This window comes from Myotis brandtii, unplaced genomic scaffold, assembly GCF_000412655.1.
Source record: "Myotis brandtii unplaced genomic scaffold, ASM41265v1 scaffold23, whole genome shotgun sequence".
Classification (NCBI taxonomy): domain Eukaryota; kingdom Metazoa; phylum Chordata; class Mammalia; order Chiroptera; family Vespertilionidae; genus Myotis; species Myotis brandtii.
This window is the reverse complement of record NW_005358649.1, coordinates 1,388,098-1,415,258: the sequence shown is the minus strand read 5'-3', so window position 1 is coordinate 1,415,258 and position 27,161 is coordinate 1,388,098. Positions and strand designations below refer to the sequence as shown.

General features: G+C 38.3%; 1 protein-coding gene across 1 annotated transcript in view; it reads right to left on the bottom strand.

The window, feature by feature from the left end:
- Positions 1 to 1,379: 1,379 nt before the first annotated feature.
- The window catches only part of PREX2 (phosphatidylinositol-3,4,5-trisphosphate-dependent Rac exchange factor 2), a 247,513-nt gene continuing 221,731 nt past the window's right edge, over positions 1,380 to 27,161 (bottom strand). The window contains exons 41-43 of the mRNA XM_014539787.1: positions 13,954 to 14,056; positions 9,612 to 9,679; positions 1,380 to 3,675 (exon numbers count right to left, since the gene is read on the bottom strand). Coding sequence (XP_014395273.1) covers positions 3,630 to 3,675; positions 9,612 to 9,679; positions 13,954 to 14,056 — 217 coding nt within the window. The 3' untranslated portion in view covers positions 1,380 to 3,629. The remainder of the gene's footprint in view (positions 3,676 to 9,611; positions 9,680 to 13,953; positions 14,057 to 27,161) is intronic.

Genomic DNA, 27,161 nt, shown 5'->3' with positions numbered 1-27,161 from the left:
TAACTTGTGACCAGAAGCCTTATCAAGAACATAAACAACTGATTAATGCACACATTGTATGTTATATGTATTACATACTGTATTTTTATAATAAAGTAAGCTAGAGAAAATAAAATGTTATTAAAATCACAAGCAAGAGAAAATTTATTTATAGTATTGTATTCATTTGTTGAAAAAAAATCTGCATGTCAGTGAACCCAATGCAGTTCAAATCTGTATTGTTCAAGGGCCAAATATAAATTATAGTATCATAAGAATTTAAACTATTTTTAAATTGAGCATTGTGGCTGCACAAAGAGTGGTCACTGAATTGAAACCACTGGAACAATGTGATTTAAAGAGACAGAAAATAGTATGAGACTTCTAAGATTGGGATATTGGCTCATAAAATCGAGCTATACTCTAAAGTCAACATTAGATATACAATATAAGGAAAAATAATACAAATTTTTTCTTTCTTCTTTCCTCCTTATTAAATAGTAATGGGTATTTATGTAAAATTTTAGATTCCTAAAATTGCTCATCTTTATAATTATTACATTGTGTAATATGTAATATGAAAATCTTTGTAAGATATAATATTTAATGTGTATGGCTAGGAGTTACTAGTTATCCCACAATTTTGAATCCAGTCCCCAGTGAAGAACCACATTTTCTATGCATGCCGTTCCCTTTTAGGTGGAGAGAGGCAGATGTCCAAACTCAGAACTTGGAAGAACTGTTGGCAGGCTTTAGCAATGTTTAAAGGTACTCAGGTTGTACAGGAGTATGTGAGCATTTAGGTAAACCTGTTTTAAAAACTCAAGGCCAGTTAAACGTCCAATGTCACACAGAAGTGCATCATGGTATTGAAAAATTGTTTTTATTCATTCGTTAAATAGATATTTTTTACTGTTACCACTGCCTTGGAATCACAGTCAAATATTATATGATGTACTACTCCAGACTCAAAATATAGCTAAAACTGTTATCTTCAATTTGAGGAATTTTTTTTTTCCAGATTGCAACAGCATTGGATTACCTCAAAATGTGTATTTAGAAAGGTAAAACGTCCTGGAAATCCTAAGATTTTCATATATTAAAGGCATTTTATATATTTCCACTCATTTTTCTCAATATAAGACGTATAATTTAATGGCAACACAGTCCATATAACTCCTACTTTACTAAGAAATAACTGGTAACATTACAACAGTTCTGCTGGTAACCATAATGTATTAAGAAGGCAAACCTGCCTGGCTGGCATGTTTCAGTGGTTGAGTGCCAACCTATGAACCAGGAGGTCATGGTTCAATTCTGGTCAGGGCACATGCCTGGGTTCTGGGCTCCATCCTCAGTGTGCAGTGGGGTGTGCAGGAGGCAGCTGATCAATGATTCTCTCTCATCATAGATGTTTCTCTCTCTCTCTCCCCTTCTTCCTTTTTCTCTGAAATCAATTTAAAACATGAAAAGGCAAACTTCCTGGGTTCAAAATCCTGGTTCTACCACTTGTCAGTAATGTAGTCTTGGGCCAGTCACTGGACCATTCTCTGCTTCAGTTCCTAACTGTAAAAAGGGGGCTATGAAAAGAATGCCACCTGGAATTGTCATTATGAAGATTAGTGAAGCAGTAACAAAAAGAACGGGTAAAGCACTTGTACATATTGCTTGGCACATAGTAATTATTTAACTGTTATCTATAATTTTTATTATAAAAAATGACAATGGCTGATGATATTATACACCATTATTAACTTTGGAGCATTTAATAAATGCCAAGCACTTATTAAAGTAGATGGTATCCATATACTATGTTTAGCCCTTAAAGTAATAGTAAAAGCATTATATTACAAAGAATGTAAGTCCTTAAAAACATGCTCTCTTATACACACCACAAGAACAGGTAATTTCCCCCATGAAACATACCAAAGTGTGACTAAAATGTTTAAGGACCCTTCCATCCCTCTAAGAGACTACTGCTTCCAGGACAGTGATTAGAAACCACTGATGTCAGTATGAGAAGTTCCTGCTAGTTAGTCAATTGTGCTCACTCATTAGCTCTACATAGAACTTAATCAAATTTTCAATATGTGAAAAGTCACAATTTGCTAACATGATGGGCCTTTAGGATCACTTGCTGATAGTATCGAGAATGTTAAATCCCTAAAAGTTAAGAATGTACTTAATATAAATATTTGTTATACTCATCTCTTTATTACATTCTGAGTGTTCAATTTTTTCTTTGAAAACTCTGATGTTGGTTTCTTTATTTTTCATTACAAATATGAACTTATTGCCAACGTCTTAAGAGATCCTTTACCAAATAACAATTATTACCTTAACCAGTATATAAAAAGCTCATACATATATAAACAGTATTTTTGTTATTTAATACACAACTGCTAGTGATGAAGGTCATTAATGATAGCTTGAAAACCATGAACAAAGTTTATAAATTAAAATGTAATAATGGTTTGTATATACTTTAGTTTTGAAAGCATTTCACATACTAAATTAGTCTAAATTCATAAAATTATAACAACCACAATAAGGGCATTTTAATTATTTTGAAAATTATGAATTTAAACTCGATATTACTGTATTCACTATGCTAATAACAATGTAATTTTATCAAGGTAAAAATGATAAAAATTATGCACAGAATATACTTTGTGCTTCCATAGATTATCAAGGTCTCTAATAGTCCTTTTAAAGTTTACCAAATAAAGCTTAATTTCATCCCTTATACATATACCTTGATAGAAAAAATGCTGGGCAGGGTGTATTCTCTTAAGAGTTTGATGTCTTATATGAAAGCCTTAATAAAATGAAGAATTTTAAGTATCTAAGTTAGAGGTTGAGTTTTTAAATAGACTTATTTTCCCCTCCTTTAGCCTGGTCTTCTTTTCCACCTCCCCAATCTCTGCCTCTTCCCACCCCCTGGCCACCTCTGACAGCACCAGCACACGTGGCCCAAGAAAGCCACGCCCACTTCAGAGACCCACAGTAATTATCATCATGTCCAGCTCTGGCCTCTGCAACTGTCCAGCGGCATGAAGGACACCTGGAAGCAGCTGGAAGAAGGTCTTGACGGAGGCCTCAATCACTCTCTTCTCCTCTCCGGACAAAACACCCTCTGACAGAGGAAACCATGCTCTTCACCTTCCACACAGGAACTATTTTCTCTGACGCAGAGGGACTGAGGACGAGGACACCAGTGTCTGTTTTCCGTAACATTTCTGCACAGTTGAGGAAATGTGGCCATGTGTCTTCAGAGATCCATGATTACGTCTTCCCATTTGGAGAAGATAAAACTAAACACAATGAAATAATTTTAGTAAATGGGAGAGTAGGCACGATGGCTCATTTTGTCCTCCGATATTTTTTCTGTCATGTCCAGGGATGAAGTCTACCCTAAAAACGAAGAGTTCATGTCAATACATAGAGAGATCGGTTTGTGAAACTGAATTGTGTGAATGAAGGTCTATCCATTTCCAGCACAGGAGGAGCTGACATTAGTTATTTACACCGTGGTGAAAGAATTAGGGAAAAAAATTCACTTTTCCTTGAATGCAGAGTGTTTCGCCAGGCGGTCCTTTGTCTAGTCCAGTGCTCAGAAGCTCTGCTCACCGGGTTCCTAGAGGTTCTCTTCATTCTTCTCCAACTGGGGGAGGCGGCTCGCACAGCTTGTACAGCCTAGAAGAGGCATGAGAAAGTGTGACCGTGGCCTGACGCAGTGACATTACTTGAGGTTTTTTATTAGTATAACAAATACATTAGTATAATAAACACACTAACAATAATTTCTTGGTTTGGTAGGCATGACCATATTGCCTAGTTCACTAAAAATCGCATATGAATTAGCAAACTCCCAAATTTCGGTTCTATTTTTTAATTTTTTATTTATCCTCACCAGAGGATATTTTTTTTCCCATTGATTTCTAGAGAGTGGAAGGGAGAGAGAGAGAGAGAGAGAGAGAGAGAGAGAGAGAGAGAAATATTGATGTGAGAGAGATACATCGATTGGTTGCCTTCTATACGCACCCCATGGAAGCTGAGGAACCTGCAACCCAGGTATGTGCTCTTGACCGGGAATTGAACCTGAGACCCTTTGGTCCCAGGGCCAATGCTCTAACCACTGAGCACTGACAAGGGCTGTTCTATTCTCTAGAAAACACCAATGTCTCTGTGCACACAAATATGACGACTGGTTGGGCAATGCTGTCTTGTTCGCACCCAGCTGCTTTGCTCCAGTGCCCGCTGTTCTTCTCCTTGGTAGCAAAATTGATTCTCTAAATTCCACAAGATGATATCATTATGATAATTATCACCATGTGATTGTCTTGTACCAAGATAACATCTACCCCAATAGGGGTCTACTGATTTTCTGACCAGTTTTAGAAATTTGCTTCATTTGGTACCATCTGGTGGTACAGGCAGTTCGATATGGAATGGCTGCCGTGGCAGAGTCCTGAACATCAAAGGCACAACTAGCTGGTGTTTCCTCAGAAATACATGCTCAGCTTTGCCCATCCTTCCCCTCACCTGTCAATAGAATCAGGTGGAGATTCACGTGGGTCTAGGAATCCATCTGAACTGGTGGAGATGCCGGGAGATGGGAAGACGCGCCCTCTTTTCACCCCGGGTCTAGTTGTTTGTGACCATACAGCTTCAAGGCCAAGTTCAGGGGACTGACCTAGGACTATACACATTCTAGTGCTCCACACTCCCCTGAATGGTGGAATCCTAACCCCAGAACAAAGGAAAGAGGAACATGGTTGCAATAGTGACCACAGAGGCCCTATGTCATAGGGCATGCCCATGATCTAAGGCATAGTCTGAGAGAACATCAGCTGGCCTAAGGTGGTTGGATGTTGGACCCCACCTGTGGTCCTCAACTGTGCCCATGGCTACGCTGGTTCTCCTTCAGAGCTTAGTTTCATGGTCTAAAAAAAAAAAGGTGCAGATTTCTGCTTTGCTTCCTTTGAAAAGCACTCCAAACCCAGGGATAGCTGCCGTATTCACTGCCTTTAAACACATTAAAGTGAACCCAGCTTCAATGAGTTGTTAACAACTTTAGCAAGTTAAAAATTTCCTCTCTCTTCAATACTTAATCCCATGCTAATTCTAAATCAATGAGGAAGAATGAGAAAGATTTAATATTGAGTTAGAAACTTAGTTAACAAAATGAACTTTCCTAGTCTGGACACACATGCAAGAAGTTATTGCCTTGGAGGTTCGTAAAACGTATTTCAAGTCTGGAAGGTGGTTACTGCTCCACATGTCACCTCCATGGAAGAAAATAAATACTGAAATAAGGACATCTCATATCAGAAAGCTTATTTCACCCTTCCCAGGGAAAATAATACATTAAAATGACCTGATAGACTTCTAAGCAGCTTTTTTTTTCAGCTAAAGGATATGGTATTGCTTCAAATTGCATGCCCGGGGCTGGAATAGCAGAATAATTGGGAAGTTCTTCCCCTCTTGAATGCCTATCCTCATTTCCCAACAGTGCTGCCTGGGGAGTGAGAAGGCACAGCGGCCGTACTCCCGCAGAACAGACACAGTAAGTTGGGTAGAGGATGTTCTTCCTGGGCTGAGCCACCACATTCCATTACTTTGAACTGCACGTGCACACAGAATATAACTAATACCACGGGGTAGGCAAGTCTTTGAAATGTCTGCCTTGCAATCTGGCGCAAAGGCTACTGCCTGTGATCACCTAATGAAATAATAGCTCTGGGTACTGCAGAGCTGGGCAGATTCAGCTTCTATGAGGCTTCTTGGAAGTGATTCAGGGTTATTTGAGTTCAGACACATTTGTAATGGAAATTGTGGGGCTTTGGGGACTTAGAAAAGCAGATGAAGTTTGGAAGTAAAATGTAATAGGTAAGAATTAGACTTTTTCTCGGCACCGAGGCATTTGTTTTTTGGCAGCTAAATTGTTAGGTAATAGGAGGTCTTTGTTTGCCCAACGCTCAGGGGCCTTTGCTTTTCTCATTCCACTCATGCACACCAGCGGCCCTGCACAAAGGGTGTGGTCCCAGCTCCACGTCCGTCTTTTCCTGTTGGAGCTGATATTTCCACCCAAATCTAAACCTGCAGAGTAGAACTTTCAAATTGCAGTCTATAGATAACGCCCTTCATCTGTGTACATGGCAAAGTACAAGTTGTGTTAAAGGAAACCACAAAGCAAATGCCTCTTTCAAGGCCAAAGTCCAGTAACACTCCATTGCAAGGCAATTTCCCCATCGCGCAAAAAAGAAAACTGTCTCAGAGGATAAATAACACTACTAAATAAGGTCACATAGCAGGACCTGGACTTAACCATCTTGTCGCTTTTAACCACTATAGTATGCTTGCCTCCAAATTATACAAATAGAGAAAAAACAAGCTTTCATTGAACAATCCTTTACAGATTTCATAATGCAATAGAAAATAAGACAAGTGTGCCATTCCAGCTGAAATCTAATATTTGGTTCTTGGTGAAGATGTGCAAATTGCTCTAAAAAGCCAATGTATGAACAGAGGAGGAAGAACCTCATCTGTACTGCCCACAAAGGCATCTCCACATGGATGTCCCATGGATCCTTAGTCTCAATAGTTCCAGGCTGAATCATCATCTTTCCTCAATGTGTGCTCTTTTCCATATATCTAGAACCATTCACCTCTTGTCACTCAAGCCAAAAATGTGGTGGCCATTCTATCATCTTCCTTTTCTCAACCTTCTTCTTCCAATTAGTGTCCAAAGACTATTATTTCTGTCTAGCTAATGTTTCTCCAATCCTTCCTCTCATCTTCATCCTCAATACTACAGTCATCTCCTTTCAAGCTCCTGACTTCAGGCTTAGCTCTCCTCTGATTGATCCTCTTAATGTTGCCAGAGATAAATTCTAAAATTTAAATCTTCCAGATAGGAAGATTGTTTATTAATACCTCCCTATGGTCTACAAGTTAAAATCAAAACCCTTCAGTGTCTCATACCAGTGTCTTCTGATCCAGCTTCTGCCTATGTCTCCAGCCTCACTTGGCATCATTCTTGAAGTACATTCAACCATCACAGAGATCTAGGTGTAGTTCTCAGAATGGGATGTGTCCATAGGCACCGGTGTCATTGCATCAGCTGTACAGGACATGGATAACCATGCTGACTGGGCCAGGACTACTCTTCAACCTCCCTTCTTCATTCCTAGGTTGGGATCTGTGCCTGTTGCTGTCACAGTTCTTAACTGTATAACATTTTTCATTTTGTTCAATTGTCACTCTACTGCACACATTGGTGCCTGATGGAAGAGACTATATCTCTAGTTTTTTTAAAATATATTTTTATTGATTTCAGAGAGAAAAGGAGAGGGAGAGAAAGATAGAAACGTCAATGATGAGAATCATTGGTTGGCTGCCTCCTGCACAACCCCTACTGGGGATCCAGCCCGCACCCTGGGCATGTGCCCTGACTGGGAATCGAACGTGACCTCCTGGTTCATAGGATGATGCTCAACCACTGAGCCACGCTGGCCAGGCTATATTTCTAGCTTTTAACAAAGCACTTGACACCTACAAACACATAGCTGAAATTCAATGTATGTTTGCTGAGTGAATTTTTAAAAATGAAAGAAAGTGAATGGTTTTAGGAAAACTATGAAGAGATTGGTTGGAGATTAGAATGAAATATTATCTTAGGCTGAGGTAGCAAATGTTATCTCCACAAAGATATTTACAGAAATATTACCCCAGACTTGCCTATGGATGGCCTGGTTATAAAAGCCAAATGTTTTTCAGTTTGATGTCATTGGGGGAAGGAATCCTGGTTCCCAGCTGGGAGGGAATCCCAGCCCCTCTGCAGACCTTAGCAATCTCTTATCTTCTACCTTTCCTATGAGTTACCTTTTACTCATCTCAGCTCTTTAGCTGAAAGCTTCTTGAGAGACAAAACTATTTCTATCTCGTATTTACCTTCAGCATAGGGGACAGCAGAGTGCTTTGCATTTTGTAGGTCCTCAATAAATATTTGTAAAGTGAATGAAAGAATAAGTACAATAAGTGTAAAAACTATTCTAGCGCTCTCTCTCTCTCTCTCAGGGCCATTATTCCCTTGTAAAAAATGTCAGTTTTATAGCTGGCACATTTTATTGTGTTTCAAGTGTTTTAAAACATAACCCAATAAAGAAAAGAGTGAGTTCATCAGTTTCCTTTCTTATATTCAGCCTGCTACTTATTGGTTTATTGATTAGGATGCTGGAGTCTTATCCTACCTCACTGTTTATTATTGTTTATAAGCTCTAGCTAAGAGGACCCTGATGAGCTGTTAGCTTGTTTTCTTATTGTCATTTTAACACTGCACTGGGTTCATTATCCAAATGTACCCTGTCTGCTCCAGGTGCTAGAGAGCTAATTCCTACGTGAAATGGTTTTTTGGCAAAAGGAAAGTCTTAGATTATAATCTAATCAAATGTGGAAGATAACATTAACAAGACTTGAAGAGCAAATAGGATTAGGAGTCAGCACTAAAAATAAATGCAATTAGAACATGAGTAGTACTTCATCCATTTTCAGGGGAAAATATGTTTTGTTTTTTGAAAGTACTTTCACTGCCCACACAGTATTTCGGAACGAAATTTAGCTTCATAAATGCTGCAGTTTTCATTCTAACTCTGGTAACTGCTTTGTACATAGAAACAAAGAGTGTCTCATCTGCAACAAAGCATGGAAGGGCCTTCTTTTTGTTACAATGCAAAAGTACAGACACAATCAAATGTAAAAGAAATTACTTAATTTCGCCCTACTTCGAGACAGATGGCTGCCTACCCTAATGTTACCAGGGAAGTCAAATCAACAACATTTCTTTGATGGCTGTGCCCATGTCATTTATTGTAAGGGTGAATTAAGGTCTTTTTTTGTGATGATATGTAAACTGTGAATATGTGGTCTGCTAACAAACGAAAAGCTCATTCATTCATTTATCCATTCATACATTCTTAAAATCAGTTCAGATATTCATAGGTAAGCAATGATGAGCAATGAGCAAAATCAAAACAACATACTCCCTGCCTCCAAATAATTCATTATTCAGGTTGAGTAAAGAGACGTGTAGCAGGATATTGTAACACACTCAGGGCTATAATCAATCAATATACAAGATGCTAATGGAGCATAAAGAGGAAGGAAATTCAACCAAGACTTCAAGGGGAAATGATATCTCAGTAGGGTTTTGTGGTTAAATAGGAGTGTTTCATACAGACACAGATGGGAAAGGCAATCCTGCCAGAGGGAACAAACAGCATGACCCGTCATAAAAGTATAAATGAAAATAGCATTTTCATAGATTGGCACAGTTGGCATATAAATTTTCATAGGAATTGTGTGGACTTTTGTGATTGAATTCATGATGAAACTTTCAAAATTTAAATAATGTCAAGACTTCTACTTGCTACCTCTAAATTTTCTCCAGCTAGAATTCCATTTCATTCAGAGAGCATTTATGCCTAATCACAGAGCCACAGAATGTCTACAAGGCCAGTTTCTAGGACTATAATCAGTTCTACACTGAGCATAGCCTGGAGCGGTTACAGTAGCTGTGACTGAAACTGCCTGGGAGAGGGTGGAAAAGAGCAGACATGGGGAGTCCTTACCTGGGAGCAGACTGTGGGGTCCGGTCTCTCACTCCTAAATTCTTTGCTGTGTTCTGAACTCTTGCTCCCTGAAAAAAGTAAAGAAAAATCACTCTTGGCTCTACATCGCATTAGTAATCAACACAGCATTAACACTTGAGTGTAGAGTATTTATTCCAACCATGTACTTAACATCAAGGGAGACTGGATGAGAAGGAAGAGAGACATTTTCATCTGAGCATTTTCAAAATTAATGCTTTTAAGAATTAAAATATGCTGATATATTGTTTCAAAGGATTGGTAAGTATTCCAATAGCTATCTAAATTATTTGAAATCAGTTTAAACAACAGCTTCCTGTTCACCATCTTCTCTACATCTTTATTCCTAAAAGCAAGCAATGCATAAGACAATAGGACATGAGCAGGTTATAAATATCTGCTATATCTTCACTTTTGTGGAACAAAAATTACAGTTATATTACACTCATGTGTTTTAGCTAAATAATTAGCTATTTTAAACTTCATAGTGTTTATCAAAAAAATAATTTCTTAAATAGTTCTAAAGCAATTTGCATGTGGATCTCTGAAATGTAAGAATTCTGCCTCAACATATATAGCACAAAGACAACGTACTTGAGCAATGAAAAAGTCTTTACAATCTGTCAAGTTCATGAATGAAGCTATAATCATTGTTCAGTTCCTAATGGGAATTAGTTATTGCATAGAACAAAACATCAGCGTGTGGGGCTGAGAACAGATAAAGGAGAGTGGTTTTTAAAAAAACTCTAAAACCCTCTCTCCTGCTATCAACTGCTAACCTATGGGAAAAGAAGAAAGGAAAGAAGAAAGGAAAGAAGAAAGAAAAGAAACATAAAAATTCTCTCAAGTGGACCAAGCAGGGATGGGCAACATCTGGCCCACAAGCTATATAAGGCCTACAAAATCATTTGGTCTGGCCCTGCCAAGGCATTAGGAGTGAGTTAATTAAATGTTTGCCCAAAGATAGCAGGCTAATTTAAAGTTGATAATTTTGTATGGCCTGCCAGTTAGAAATAAGCAAGCGGCCCTTGGCAGAAAAAGGTTCCCCACCCCTGAAGTAAAGGAAAGCAAATAGGTCAAGGGATAGGGATGGGGGGTGGGGGGTGAGGGGGGGAGAAGAGACAGATGGGAAGGGATTTAGGAATTGCAATTAATTTTATTTTGAAGTAATTTTAGACTTAGAGAAACGTTGTAAAAGCAAAGTAGAGAATTTGCGTATTTTTTATTAGTTTTCTGACTTATGTCCTGAGCCACTGGGTTACACCCCTGAGAGTACTTGCCTGTTGGTGCCTGTATCACGGTGATTTGCCTACACGTGTCCACCATGATATTAGGCAAGAAGTGCGTCTTCCCTGGTCCTTGGTCCTCGTGCCCAGACTAATGCTCTGATACTGTAGCTAAGGAGCCAGAATTCTGTGCAATCCCAGTGTTTGTTAAAATGGTCAAAAAAGAATGTCTGGCCTCCATCAAAGAATACTTGAAATATATAATTTATAGGACAGAAAACTTTAAGTTTATGATGTAAATGAGAGTGTCAACCTCAATTATTTTATTAATCAAATCAGATGGTTATGTGAAAGTGCTGCCAACGATTATTATAATCATTACAAAAAAGTGTAAGGAGCACAGTACCCTTCCTTGTATCTTTTACCTCTCCTACTAACTCAAGCCCTTAATTCAAACAACTCTACGGAAAGCACATATACAAAATCTGTACGTGAAAACTATACTGCAATTAGAAATAAGAATAATAAATCATGCTGGAAAGCTTTTTCCTCTAAAAAGAAACTAAATATCTTAGAAATTATAAATCATTAATCTGGCAAATATTCTAACCATTCAGTCTCTGAAAAACGGAGTCTAAGGGGTCGAAAGGCAAAAGAAACATCTTTCATTACAGGTGTGTCCTAACTACTCAGATCCCAGGCTGGTAAGTGTTGGCTTGCAGACTGATCCCAACCATTAATCCCATAGCCTGAAGCTGCTGAACACTGGTCAGAGGATTAGCAGCAAGAGGAATATTGCAAAAGTCTACTCCAGTTTCTCTAAAGAGAAGGCCTGGGCTCCATAATCTTTCACAGAGAAGGTAGAACTCCGTCTTTGTCTCTCAGAACCACTTAGAGATGTCACAAAAACTTAAAGCAGACAGACAAGCAACAAAGGAAGGGGTAGGGCTCTAAATGTATTTATTCAATAATTAGGAGGAAGACAGGATGATAAATACTAAAAAATAGTGCAAATTAGAAATCGACCTGGGACTTTGTAACATTTTAGTCTTTTAAAATTACATTTTATAAATATATAGTAACAGGTATTAATACAAATGTATGTATATTATGTTTTAAAGAAGCTTACACCAGTTAAACAAGTCATTAAGGCCTACATAATATTGTTTTACTTTTTTCATTTTCTCTATCCTCATTTTCAGTTATAAGAAGTTAAAGGTTTTGAGTGTTTAAGTCTATATACTTACAATGTATATGTAGCCAACTCATAATTACCCCCTTACTACTATAAAAAGATTATTATAAAAAAGGTTAATATAGTCTCCCATAAACCACAATTTTGAAATGGCTTCTACAAGTCTGGTTGCAAACTTAATCTAGTAGCAACAGAGTGAAATTGAAGATCAGTCTCTTTCTGTATGTTTCCGAGCCCACATCCCAATCCAGATATGACTAATCACACGTTCACCTTAACCTGCTTTTAAAAACTGAATATGTATATGCACCCCAAAAAGTTCTTCCTAAACCTGCCACCGCTGCATCTGTATTTGCCCTTTTCCAGCTGAACCACAGCATGCCACGTGCTTCTCATGGATCTAACCTCCTTGCAAAAAATCCCTCCTGGACCTTGTGAGACCTGGGTTTTCAATCTTCAGGTCTGGGGTTCACAACCTGAAACTCCAGGGTCTGTGCCCGCTGCACCTCATGTCTGCAGTGCGGTCCACAGGCCAGCTCTGGCCTCACTTATCACTGCTTCTGGGTTTTTGTGTTGTTGTTTTGGGTTTGTTTGTTTGTTTTTTGAGCAAACCCATAGGGATTTATGTTTAAGAATTATCCACTCTTTAGTAAACCAAGTTCATAATTACAAAAGCATATCTTAAAAATTAAGTCCTTCACTATCAGTGGACAATTCAAACCAAGTCAGCAGGTAGAGAGATTGGTTAAACCAATTTTCCATGGTAGCCCTAAGAAAAGGTGGCAGAATAAAATATAAAATTGTCTTTCACCCTGGCTAGGTAACTTGGTTGGTTAGAATGTTGTCCTGATGCGCCAAGATTTCGGGTTTGATCCCTGGTCAGGGCAGGGCACATACAAAAATCAACCCGTGGAACAACAAGTAGATGTTTCTCTCTCTGTCTCTCTCTCCCTCTCTTCCTCTCTAAAAATCAATAAATAAAATTTAACAAATTAATGTCTCTCAATTTCTTTTTCCTTCTACTCACTGTGTCTTTTCTACTAGAGTAAGCACATTTTCCTAATAATCACTAAATTGGATATTAGTGCAGTTTTGCTACTATCTTTTCAGAGAATTTTAAGGGTTAAAAACCAATCTGCCACTCCAAATACTCTTGGATTATTGTATAGAAAGTTCATCCTCTTTATAAGCTAGTACATTCTTACCTACACATACTTCAGAGACCTACAGGCAGTCCAATGACACGCTTCATTGGAAAACCGAGGTCTATGCTTTATCTGGCACGTGAGGCCCTGTGAATCTCCAGAAGCACGCAGGGCCCTCAGTTCTTTCCTCTCCCCCGACCCCTTCCCCAGTCTATTCCCTGCAATTCCCAGAAAGTGACACGTATCTCCTTTACATAAGCCCCCAGCCACCCTGGCTCCTTTTGCCTGGCCAACTCCCTTTCCTCCTCAGGTGGCCTCTGAGACACCTTTTCTCCAGGTTCTCTAAGGTTCTCGGAGAACCCTCACGTGGACATCTGTGCTGTCTTCTTCCCCAGGAGTGTTTCTTGTTCTCAGCTTACCCTCTGAGCCTGGAAAACTGCCCATCACATCCAGGCACTTGTTAGACATCTGATGAGCGAACAAATCCAGGTCTTATAACACAACTCCTTAGAGCAGCGGTTCTCAACCTGTGGGTTGCGACCCCTTTGGGGGGCAAACGACCCTTTCACAGGGGTCACCTAAGACCATCAGAAAACACATATATAATCACATATTGCTTTTGTGATTAATCACTATGCTTTAATTATGTTCAATTTGTAACAATGAAATTGGGGGTCACCACAACATGAAGAACTGTATTAAAGGGTCGCGGCATTAGGAAGGTTGAGAACCACTGCCCTAGAGTGTGTGAGACTCACCTGCTTCCGCATTACATCCGTAGCCTGCATAATGTAGCGAGGGGGCAGGCCGTGGCTTCTGGCCAGAATGATGGCCTGCTCCACGGTCACGCTCAGGGTGCACCTGTCAGCAAAGGCAAGGGCAAGTCAAATCCCACCGGTTCCTGGTAAGCACTTCAAGACACTTGGGGTTACTAATGAAGCTAGCAGAATACACCACCCCCAATATACTATCTTGGAGAGTTACTTACTTTCCCCTCGGTATCTCCCATATACATGATGTATACATATTAATAAATTTTTGTTTATTTTTCTCTTGTTAATCTGTCCTTTATTACAGCGGTCTCAGCTAAGAACTCAGAAGGACAGAGGAAAGTTTAATTTTCCTCCCCTACACTAATTTCAAAACCAAAAGGCACCAGGCAAAATCAAAGCAACTAGACAATGAACCATTGATTTTTCTACAAAATACCTGTTCAAAATAGATGATAGAGCTACACGGTTGGGGTCCAAAATTAAGTGTTTAAATTTCAAACAAACTCATAATGAACTATGTTTATTTGAAAGTTTGTACACAGGAAATTAAATAAGCAAAATTATAATAAGTTCTATTACCAGATATTATTCTTTACTGATATTTTACGTAATTTAAAAATGACTTCCTAATATTTCCATTCATATTGATAATAGATTTATATTGATTTATGCCTAATATAGTAGAAAAATTAACAGTGAAATTAATATTCACTAAGTTCAGAATTGATTTTTTTTAAAGTATATTTCTTGGACTTAATTTAAAGACTGTAAAATTTTGCAAAGGAACCTTTAATTAATTATACAAGAATGCAGTACCCAGAATAGCCCCAAGAAAATTCATAATTCAGTCCCTGAATTCAATGACTGGTGAGCCTTCTATTTTTCCTTTCCTTTATGGTCTTTCACATTTTTCTCTCTAGCAGCTTTTAGAGCCTTTGTTTAAGTATTTGTTAATGTTTTCAGGAGCTGGTTTCTGAATTGTTTTTTCAGGGGTAATTTCTGTACACATTTAATAAAAATGCTAATTACTTTCAGATGTTTTTCCTAAAATTTATTTTAGTGGATATGTTTTTACTTCACTTTTCAATTTATTAGTATTTTAATGGTATTTTCTCCATGTCTGCATTTACCCCTGTGTGGCTTGATTTTTACACGTCTTTTTCTAGATCGGTTTAGATTGTGTACAAAGCATTTGTTAGGTTACCAGACAGCCCATAGCCTTATTCTCCTTCTTCAGGTCTCCTCTACTTTAATTTTAAGTCCTTACTGATCTAACATTTTCATCAATAATGCTCATTACACCAGCTGAATGAAGCTAAAAAAAAATTGGTATCTTTTTCTAATCACACTGAAATATCTGTATGAAATTTCTTTCACCAGCATATCCAAAAAAGATGGCTTCATCTATCCTTGCTCTTCATAATTAACCATATATTCCAATTAGGCCCCAAGCTTAATTTGCCATTCTTTAAAAGTAAGACATTTTAAAAGAGACAACCAGGTCCATGCGGGAGATAATGCAAAAAGTTGAGGTCTCCATGAAAGGCTCAGAGTTTCCATCACAGCATCACAAGTCCATTTCCTAAACTAAGATTATGAAAGAAAGCCTAGCTATAAGTCCACAACCTCACTGTGAATATGCCATTATTTGCCTCATAACTTTTCATCTTCTCTCAAATATCTCAATCTGAATGTCCAAAGGAAAAACTCAGCATTAGCAAGAAGCATTTTGATTCTGGCATTGTCTGAAAAATCCCAGGTCCCGAAGAGTGGCACATGGTTTTCCAGTGATGTATAAATGTATACGCAGAGCCAGGTTTTACGAGAGAACATTTGATTTTGTAGCTATTACCAGTGACACTGATCTGCTAACCCTGGGCATGAGCGTGAAGGGAGCATCCCAAAGGCCAGGATCCTAAGCCAGTCCCGTTCAGTACTAGATTTCTTGTCTGACTCACCAGTTTCCTTTCTAGCATGATCTCTGTTGTAACATTAGACAGAACATTAAAATATAAATAAATCTATATATTTTTACTCCGTCCTGGAAAATATGGACCTTCAATTTTTCAGCTCCTTTTAGATGCAATTCCACATAAAATTTTTATGTGGGAGCCACCAAAATAAAAGGTCACAGAGTTGAAATTGTCCTTTATAAAAAGGCAAATATAACTAGATATTGAAGACAGTTGTTTAATAATTTCAGTAATAAGACATTTCAAGTAGTAGCTCTGCTGAAGGCATATTCCTGAGGAAGTGAAGTTGACAAGGCTGCAAAATTCTGCAGAAATCGTGACTTTCCCATAGAAAGAAGAAACAGAGGGTCAATATATGTGCTTATAATGAATAAATCTTGACATATTTTGTGTTAGTAATAGATACCAAGTCACTATGATAAATGTGACTTGCAGCTAATTGGTCCAATTTAATTTGACTGTGGAAGTGTCACAAAGAAGTTCCTTTCCATCCATCCATCCATCCATCCATCCACCCAACAATTATTTCTCGGTGTCTACTTCAAACCTACAAGTGACATTAGGTGCTATTGGAAGTGGATTTACCATCAAAATAAAAAAGGTTGAGTTTCAGGGTCCCTTACCTGTATGGATGCCTAGAAACCTGTTTATATAGTCACACGCTTTGAAAAACTCGCAAAAGCTGTAATACTTTCAATAATAAAGATACATTTAAAAAATAAAATAAATTAATTTTAAAAACTTGCAAAGGCAAAATGTTTTCATTGCAAATGGTTACTACGGCTGCCTTTTAATATCCCGACTTCCCTCTGTCATGTTCTGTAGTGTTCAAATGGCCGTGGTTATTTCTGGAACTAAACTAAATGAAGTAAATTAGGGGTGCATTTAGGTTAGGTTACTGGGACCTATGTTTATGATTCATAGTCACTTCCATTTATAGTTAGGCTATTAAGGTATCCTGATGCAGGAATGGATTCCAGAGTATTCCTACTGCCACTGTACAAATTCACCCAATGTTGAAAAGGAGGTGTAGGACTCCAGGTGGTAATGCAATATGTTCATACCCTGGGGCATCCAGGACTGTAAGTATGTGTGTGGAGGAGGAGAAACAAGGTTGGAAATGCAGAGAGCCAGCAGGGTACTAATGTCATCTTCACTGCTCCTTGCTACTGACTCATACAGTACATGTGCCTATATGAACTCATGTGGGCAACACATTATTTGGAAAATCTGAGGAACATTAGCTTTCAGAAATCCCAGTTTCTCAAATCCCATTGTATGTTAACTATTTTAATTAATTTATTATTTTTTGATCCTTACCCAAGGATATGTGTTTACTTTAAATATATATTTTGATTTCAGACAGAGGGAGGGAGAAGAAGAGAGAGATAGAAACATCAATGATGAGAGAAAAGCATTGATCAGCTGCCTCCCACATGTCCCTACAGGAGATTGAGCCTGAAACCTGGGCATGTGCCCTGACCAGGAATTGAACCTCAACCTCCTGGTTCATGGGTCAATGCTCAACTACTGAGCCACAACAGCTGGGCAAGGATATGTTTTGATTGATTTTTAGAGAGAAAGGAAGGGAGAGAGAGAGAGAGAGAGAAACATCAACTTGAAAGAGAAACATCAATCGGTTGCCTCTCATACTCACTCCAACCAGGAATCAAACCCACAACCTGGGTACATGCCATGCCCTCCAATCAACTGAGCCACCCGGCCAAGGCTATTTTAAGTATTTTTAAAAGCTTTCTACTTTTTTATTTTAAAGAGAGGTTCATTAAAGTAACCCTGTGGTAAATTCTTTTATAAGATTCTGATGTTACAGGATTATGATAATTACATGGAGTAAATGACAAACTTCTACCAATATTCTTTTATAAATTGGGGTTTGGTTGAACTAGAGTCTTACTTGACATAATTAGGCATTTGCTAATATGAGGTTTTTCTTTCAGATGTCTGTCCCAACTGATCCTAGATAATAGCTATCAATTTTATTTTATATATCAAACCACGGAGCTAAGGGTCAGAAAAAGCATGCTGGTCTCTTATTTGCCATTTCTACTTCTAGATGCTAGGGGTTAAAAACGATCAACATCCAAACCTCCTTCTCAACCAAGTCTCACTGCAGAGACAAAGCCTGGCTTCCTAAGTTGGCTTAATTGGAAAATTGTGTAGCTCAGTCATTAATTAAGTTGAATCTGTCATACTGCATTTAGTTCACTTTGTAAGACTTCAAATCTAAAATCAAATTACATGGAAATCCTTTTTAAAAACATCAAACATGACATTTCTATACTAAATTAGACACAAGATTCTTGAAACCTAAGGACCTTCTACATATTTGGTCATCTGCCAGGATCATAGATAAAAACATCAGTTGTACTCTAATTACATTTTCAAACCTCCAAGGATCTACTCGCTCATTTAATGTTGATTCAAATTGTACTGAACAATGAAGCCAATCTCCGAAGAGTTGAAATGTGTTAAATTGAACACTTGGGAAGATGCATCACCCCTTTTGGGCCATGAGGGTGACGCAGTGACTTAACCTGACATGGGAAAGGACAACAATGTAAGGTTTGTGGCTTTGAGTTCTGTTTCCTACAGTGGATTTATTTGCTAATTCTCAGCAAGGTCACAGTCAGAAATTCTGAGGTTTTGCTTGGTAGCTAATGATTATATTGCTATCTCTTGGGGTGATCCCAAATTTTCTTATTATTAGTGGAGGAGGGGCATTCAGATTCTAGTTATAAGCTAAATCACCTTCAATAAATCACCTGAAAACCTAATGTAATGAAGATTTCTGAATCTGCAGCCACAATAATTTTGAATAAATTAACATTATGTAGATGTTAAAGTGAAAACATATTTTTCAAAGTAATTAAAAATAAAAATGCAACCTTTAGCAAAGGATACTGTTTTTATTTCCCCCTTTTTTTAGAAAAAAAATCATTATTCATATTTCACCAAGTCTCTAAGGGACCAGGTATTGTAATCACGGTCACACAGGGAGTTAGTCACAGGATTCAAAACCATTTTCTGATTCAAAATCTAGGTCTCTTTCCATTATTGCAAAATTGTATCACATAGATGACTGCATTTAGAGAATTCTAGCTCCCACATCCATAATTCAACAATCACAATCTTGGCTCAGCATTTATACTTTAGATATGTTTTTAAAATTGATTTTCAAGAAAGAGGGAGAGGAATAGAGAGATAGAAACATCAACTGGCTCCCCCCGTCATATTCCCTACTGGGGATTGAGCCTGCAACCTGGTCATGTACCCTGACCGGGAATCGAACTGGTGACCTCTGGGCTCAACGACTGAGCCACACCAGTTGGGCAGCATTTATACTTTAAATTCGTTGTTTTGGGAAAGTTTAATGCAGTCGGCCCAAATCACTTCGCTATGAATGTAGACCTCATCATACTAAAATGAATGTGTTCGTGATTAAAAAGGAACTTAGATGTGAAGCATGTTAAATAAGTATAACGAGTGTAAGGCAATCAAGTAGTAAAAATAAATTGAAGGGAGACCGTGTACCTTCTCTATGACAGATTTGCATTTTTCGATATAAAATGCACTGTTCTGTGCAGAGTGTTCATTCCTGCAATGATCTCATTTATTCTGTCATCTAATTACTTTTCACCGCTGAGCACAGAGCACCACTGTGAAAAGTCTATTGACAACTAGAATGAAACAGCTGACTGAAGAACCTAATTGCTTAGTGTCGCAGGGTTATATGTCCCCTGCTCCCTTCTGTTACCTCACACCGAGGGAGAATGGTACACCTAGGGCTGATGCAGAATGTTAAGTACTGATCAGTCCTGGATTGGCTGCTGTGCTTCTACACAGACAGAGTGTCCGTGACATTAATATGGAAAGACCACTGCTAACCTATTGGTCTTTCCCACCTTGTTCACCCTTAGCAATGCATTTTTGACAAATGAAAAGCTTGAGAACACTGTCACAGGTCCTCAGGGATCTCAAAAACCCAACCCCTGTGTCCTTGATCCCCTGTAACAGAGAAGACACTTTCCTTAATAAAACACTTAAGTATTATTATGTGAAAAAGGGGCAAACTGACTATTAGTTTTCAATAATAAGGAATTCACTTATACACACACTTATACACAGGTAGAATAAAGTATTAAATATATATACTCTCTCTTTAGGAAAATGTGACAGTCTAACAACAGCTAGTATCCATAAGCCAGCAATCACTCAAGCAAGTTTCCAGTATTATCTATAGAAATAAGCTCTGGCCCTGCTGGTGTGGCTAGTCGCACCAGGAGGCTGCGTTAAGATTCCCTGTCAAGGCACAAGCCCGGGTTGCAGGCTCAATCCCCAGTAGGAGGCGTGTAGGAGGCAGCCGATCAATGTTTTTCTCATCAATGTTTCCATCTTTCTCTCCCTCTCCCTTCCTCTCCCTGAAATCAATACAAACATATTTTTTTAAAAAAGAAAAAGAAATAAGCTCCGATGTCTTTTGATGCTTTCAACATTGACTCCTGTCAAACAGACTGCACTGATGAAATCTTCCCATGACGATATTGGGTTCCTAGGTTTCATGGTCTGCGAGCTGAAAGATGAGGGGTTAATGAGCATTTGAAAAAAAAGAAAAACAGGCAGAGAGGGGCAGGGTGGAGAAGAACTGAGCAGAAGGCAGAAGTGAGCAGGACAGCTGGAGTGAGATGCTGGTGGCACATGCAGAGCCATACTGAATACTCCGCTCACTCCATATATTTTAAGGCAAAAAGCCATCGAGTGTAAGCGGCACATTTGTGTATCTTTAAACCAAGGCTTACAAATGAACTGCCAGGCACAAACTTTCCCCACCCCTCACTCTTTCCACTCAAGCACCTTACGGTGTGTTTTCCTCTGAAGTGGCTTCATGGCTGCGTTTAGCGCAGAGGCAGCCACAGGCCTTTGAGGAATTGAGCAGTTAAGGCACTTGAGGATGTATTTGCTGTGCTGAACACATATATGAATATGAAATATCACGTGTGCAACTTAGTCACCAGGTTCGAATCTGCTTCTCCACATTTTAGATTTTTAGCCCAAATTCCACCTATTTTATTTCATTTGTTTGGGCAGATTTACCAGAATAGATTGGAAACCTATTGCAGCTACCTGAAATTCCTTGACCTTACTTTCCACTTTGCTACCTGTCTTGTATCTTTACTCCTTACAGATTCTTTGATGACACCAACACTTAAGGGGTGTCTGGTATGAGATTTCCTCTGTCTCTCCAGGTCTTTGACACTGGACCGTAATCGTTTTCTCTTTGACCTGTTTATCCCAGACACCAAATAGAGCTTAATCTGCATATCTTCAGACATTTCTGATGGATCCTCCTGTGTTTTATTCTGAGGCCCCCACTTGCTGGGCACAGAGAGCACTGGGAGGTGGAGAACCTGGGACAGCATTACTCTGATGTGTTCCAGCAATCTTCCCTCTACCTCGCATGGGCAACTGATTATTTTTTGTCTCACTTTTGTGTCTTCTCCTGGGGTAGCCCTTCCTGCTCCTAATACCAGAATGTATTCATTCCTAGAAAGTTCTTAGTAATGTTTTAAACCCAGCTCACATGTATCTCTGTGACGTCATCTCTGCCTGGTCTTCTCCTCTCTCCCTCTACTAATATCAGCCCCATTTCTGTTTTTCCATAGCCTCTTGGGGAGGTGGGGGGGTTCAATTATATCTAATTGCAGTATACATTGTGAAATAGTCATCATAGTCAAGCTAATTAATATATCCATCACCTCACATAGTACTACTTTCCTATTCTTGGTGTGTGGTGTGTGTGTGTGTGTGTGTGTGTGTGTGTTGAAAACACTTAAGCAATGTCAGGTATATAGCACGGTACTGTTAACTAGAGTCACATTGTTGTACATTAGATCTCCAGAATTTATTCATCTTGCATCACTGAAATGTTGTACCATTGACCAATATCTCCCTATTTCCCCCCTCCAAGCCCCTGTTAACCAACATTCTGCTCTTAGTAGGATATATTTTACTACGTTCCCCGAACCCCATTATAGCATTTTATTTTTTCTGTTCTAAAGATTAGAGCACAATTTTATTTTTTTTTCATTTTTTGTTTTGATCCATTAACTATTTTATTAGATATCAAACAAGTGAGAAGTTGATTTAGTCATAATCTAATTATAACTGTTAAAAATAATTGAAACTACAGTTATATTTAATGACAATTTTAAATGTCAGCTCTGTCATTGTTATTCCTACCCTTATATAAAAGAAGTGTTTTAGACCAATGTGTTTCAGATTCATGATTACAGAGCACAATTTTAGATCTTCTTATTGGGAATGTACAGTATCTTGGGATCATGAGTAAGCAAAAATGTTTCTTCTGTTCTATTTAGCCGTCTTTCTGGAGATTTAAAATTCAAGCATTTCTACTAATCTTGTTACTGAATCTCTCAAATCATTTTTCGCACAGAAAGTAAAGGGGTACATCTGAAATCTCCATTTGCTTACTGCAGGTTTTTTTTCTGTCCCACAGAATCTAACCTACATAGGGAAATCCCCAGAGTGAATCTCCACCTCTCACCTGCTGTTTCAACTGCAAGTGGAGAAAGATGCCGCTTCATCATCTGCCCCCTTAGGACTGACGACCCGCATCAGGCTGCCCTGAGTGCCCCACTTTTACAAGATTGTGCATTTTTTAATCGGAGGCCTATTTTGTCAATTTGTCCTCCAATGTCATATGATGACAGAATAAAATACTGCTAAGAGAAAGTCCTTTGAAGTTCAAACAAAAGTGGTTTTCAAAATTGTTCATTGATAACTTATCTGAAAAATATTTTTTTAAAAATTGCTTGTAGGAATCGAGAGTCACTACACTGTTGATCATCATTTGAAATATCAACTTCTTCATTAACCAAATTGGTAATACATAGTTTTCTTTATTGTCTTGTATTTTAACTCCTGGATTTCATTTTTCTAACAAATGCTTACAATCACATGTTAGGTCCTATGCTATGGTCAAAGGACGGGTTATATAAACTTTTAGCTGGTAGGGAAGTGTTAGACAGGACAAGGGTTTCAAGGTTTGGGTGGTTCTTACTAAATGCTATTCTTATTAAGTGATAAAATGTACCACAGTATTTTGCAAATGCAGCTATAAACAGATGAGCTTGACAGCAACTCAACCTGGTAAGCCCACTGCAAAGAGGAAATCAACATGTGACTAACCAAATAGTTCACATAAGCAATGGCTGAGCCTACCTTCCCCGAGACAGAGTTTTGGATAGAAATCCTGTCTTCTTTACCTGTCACAATTAAAGAAACTACCCCACCACAACCATGTCTCGTCCTTGACTAGAGCACCTCAAGTGGCCAACCCCTTGAGTTCAGTAACAGAAAGGGAAGAAGAATGACTGAGAATTCAATCACCATTTGTAATACTGTCAAATGTGAAAATATATCCCAATTTCCAAATAACAAAATAAGAAAACATTTTAGAAATACACCGAATGGCCAGATTATGACTGGCCAGATTATTATGACCACCCCATCAGTACTTTATTGACACTTCCAAAAATACTGAATATTGAAAACTTCCTAAGCAAATACTCTCAAGGTTTTTATTATTATTATTATTATTATTTGCATAATTAATTCACTTCATTGTACTGATGGGGTGGTCATAATAATCTGGCCGGTCATAATAATCTGGCCATTCAGTGTAGACCCCTTTGAAGTTAGAAACTTCATATATCTCTACCCTTAATATCTATATTTATATCCTCGTAGTTCCTAAAACTTTATACATGTTAAAGTTAGTTTCTACAACGTATTAAAGAAAAAGCAGTCTAACACTGGAATACATAGATGATGGCCAGCTTGATGTTCATCATCATTACGTTGTTTTAATGATGAGAACAGGCTGGTGTCGCCACAGAATGTTTCTTTCCCACACTGATATGTGGTTTTAAACGGAAGATAGTGGTGATGCTGACTGGGGCTGGTGAGTCCCTGATGCGGGGACCCCTCCTGGTGATGCTGTTCACAAACCTGACTGAATGTCAGTAAAAAAATGCAGGACCTTATTTCCTGGAAGAAATTCACCCTCTCAACAAAGCATGAAGATAAAAGGTAATTTACGAGTACAGAGCCTCCAAAGTTTTAATTCAAAGACGTCATGGGCGAGTGAGAAACATGAGACTTGTGTTCAGATGACCCCTTTCCCTCAGGGTCAGCCCAGGGCTCTGACACCACCCAAACCCCATGGTTAATAAAACCAGAGAGTGTGGACAAAACCCTTTGGAGTAAGTCCTTAGAGGGGAAAAATAATTCCAGATTTCTTGCCCTCACTAGAAATTTCTCTGACACATCTTGTCAGGTAGCCTCTGGAAATGCCCACCCACTGGTTCCCATGGCGCAGGAAGCTGAAACTGATGGAGCGGGAGGAAAAGGGCGTCTTTGGTTTTGGACACATTAGGACTCATGCCTCGGGTTTTATAACATGTGCGGATACTGATTTTTATCAGTTAAGGAAAACCAGTTGGCTAGTAAGCAGGTGTGGAATAAAGAACCAAAACAAAATGAAATACCGCGTTGAACGGAAGGCTGCTGCAGTATGAAATCAAAGGGGCACGGAGAAATCCCCGTGGCATGCTCCTGGATTGCCTGCAACAAATAACTGGCAGGAGGACAAAAGGGAACTTTAACAGCCACAGTGCTGATTCCATACTCTAAAAATGTTCACTTTAGCAAAAAGTTAAAAACACTCACTTTGGCATAAGGTAAAGTTGCTGTAAGGCATGCATCTGGACAATATGTAGCATAAATCTTGGTGGAAAAGGAAATTCAAAAGATCTTCAAATGTTTGTACTTGTTAAACCAAGGAGTGTAAATGAAAGCACTGCTGAAATGTCAGTGCCCATGTGGAAGAGAAGCATGATATGTACCCTCTTTACGCAAGGTAAAGGGGGGATGGCCCCACGACCACCTGACCTGGTGTGTTGTGCATGAGGTTCCAGTCCTTCTGGAACCTGAACAATAATATATAAACCAGAGGTGTAAACGCCAGTAATTCTACCTGGAGGATATTTTTGTCTTCTTTTAGCTTAATGGGAAATAAAATTGAAATATGATCAGCTACATAAAGAAAGATGCCTCTGTTGTGCCAAGGATACAAAAGAGAAATCACCAAAATAATATAGTAGTTGAGTAAACTGTGGTATAACAACTAGTTGGAATGTTGTGTAACAAACAAAAGCAATAATGAGAAAGTGGATGCATACATTTTGGAATACATATAGTTGCTAGGAACCTAAAGCAGATTGTTAAACTATATATATCAATAACATTGTGTTCAAATGTGTGCTGTTTGATAGAAATTGCAAGAGATGACATAAAATGAAAATAAAGCATGTCAAGATGGGAAATTCTGGGAATTTTCTATTATTAAACTACCTGTTAATAACATGTTTATATTATTAAGAGGCAAAACCTGATCTTAAAAAGAGACAGTCCTCTTCTTCCACAATTTGAAAGCAATGAAGAGACTGTGGGCAGGAAAGTTCATCAGTGGAATTGTAACTCATGCAAAGGACTACCCTGGGAAAGAGAATTTAATAAAAACAAAGCCAGGCTAAATGCTGTGAGTGGATTTTAATCATTCATCCTGAATTCTTGTCCAACTAATCTCACATTCATTGTTGTATGCAGCTCTGCCATCTAATTCAGAATGGCATTCAGACACCTAGACATTAATGCTAATTAAGTCTGCCTTTTCATACTGAGAAACCACATTCCTCTCTTTAATATGAAACATATGCAGTATAATGCAATCCTTTAAAAATATTTCAGAAAAGGAAAACTGACTATCTAACGTGGATATCATAGGGTTGACGATTTCTCATCTTGATTTTAAAAGTAAATGATAAAAGGTGTGTGGAATATTTATTCTCCCACTGTGAACTTCTCCCCTATGTTGGATCCATGTCTAATGGCAGCGCAGGTGCGGATCTACCTGAGTTCCTCTCCAGCTGTCTGGATTATAACTAGTAAGGCAATTATTTTAGAACCAGTCTTATGTGGAATTTCTGTTTCCAACATAAATTAGTGCACATTTACCATCATGAAAAGTCTAAGCATAGCCTTCACTAAAAGATTAAAGATATTATTAAAGTCTCATTTTATTCTGCATCATGGAAAAACAAAACCATACCATTTTCAAATAGTTTTGACCTTCAGTTCAGCATCTGTCATGGGGCATTTGTGCCCACACTTCAGTAAATGTCTCCAAAATGAGCTAACCAAAACTATATTTATTTTGAATTGTAGAAATGGAAAAGGTCAAACTACTTTAAAATCCCAATATTACTTGTGATTCACACACCTTTCAATGAATACAGCAATTGTAAAATAGTTGTGGGACATCAGTCTTTTTCTCCTATACAACATCAGTCAAATTCTCAATTGCTCATGGAATATCTGAGAATAATTTGGACAACTTGGTCATGGTTCTTAGATTAAATGACAAATTTAATTATATTAACTTTTAGTAAATTAATGTGGAGGTTGTCATAGTGTCTCCAGTCCTCAGATAACTGTGATATTGCACCAGGATAAGAGAAGAACACAAATGCTCAAGGTGATGACACTTGGCTGAGGCCACCATGCCATTCCTTGAACACACCAGGCACACTGCCACTTGAGCTCCCACATGGGCATGGCTGTCCCCTACCATGACCAAATGCCCTTTCCGGAGATATCTGCATAACTCACTCCAGTTCATACAGGTCTCTACTGAAATCACCTCTTCAGAAGGCACTACCTCTTCTTCCCGGGCCGTCAACTTTTACTCCTTTGACTTCTAATCTTTTTTTGCATTTATTTCACCTATCGTATTACATATTTACCTGTTTACTTTACTACCTGTTTTCCCCAACACAATGAACACTATGTGAGAGTAGGGTCTTTATTTTTTCAATGCTGTATCCCCAGCCACTAAAACAGTGCTGGCACATAATTGGTGTTCAATACATATTTGTTGAGTGAATGAATAATGAGGGAATTAATAGGACCAGAATGAATGAACACAAGTTGATCATAAAGGAGAGATAATTTTTCTGCCATAAAAATATGAACTAATCCTATATAATAAAAGGCTAATATGAAAATAGACTGAATGGCAGAATGACCGGTTGCTATGATGTGCACTGACCACCAGGGGGC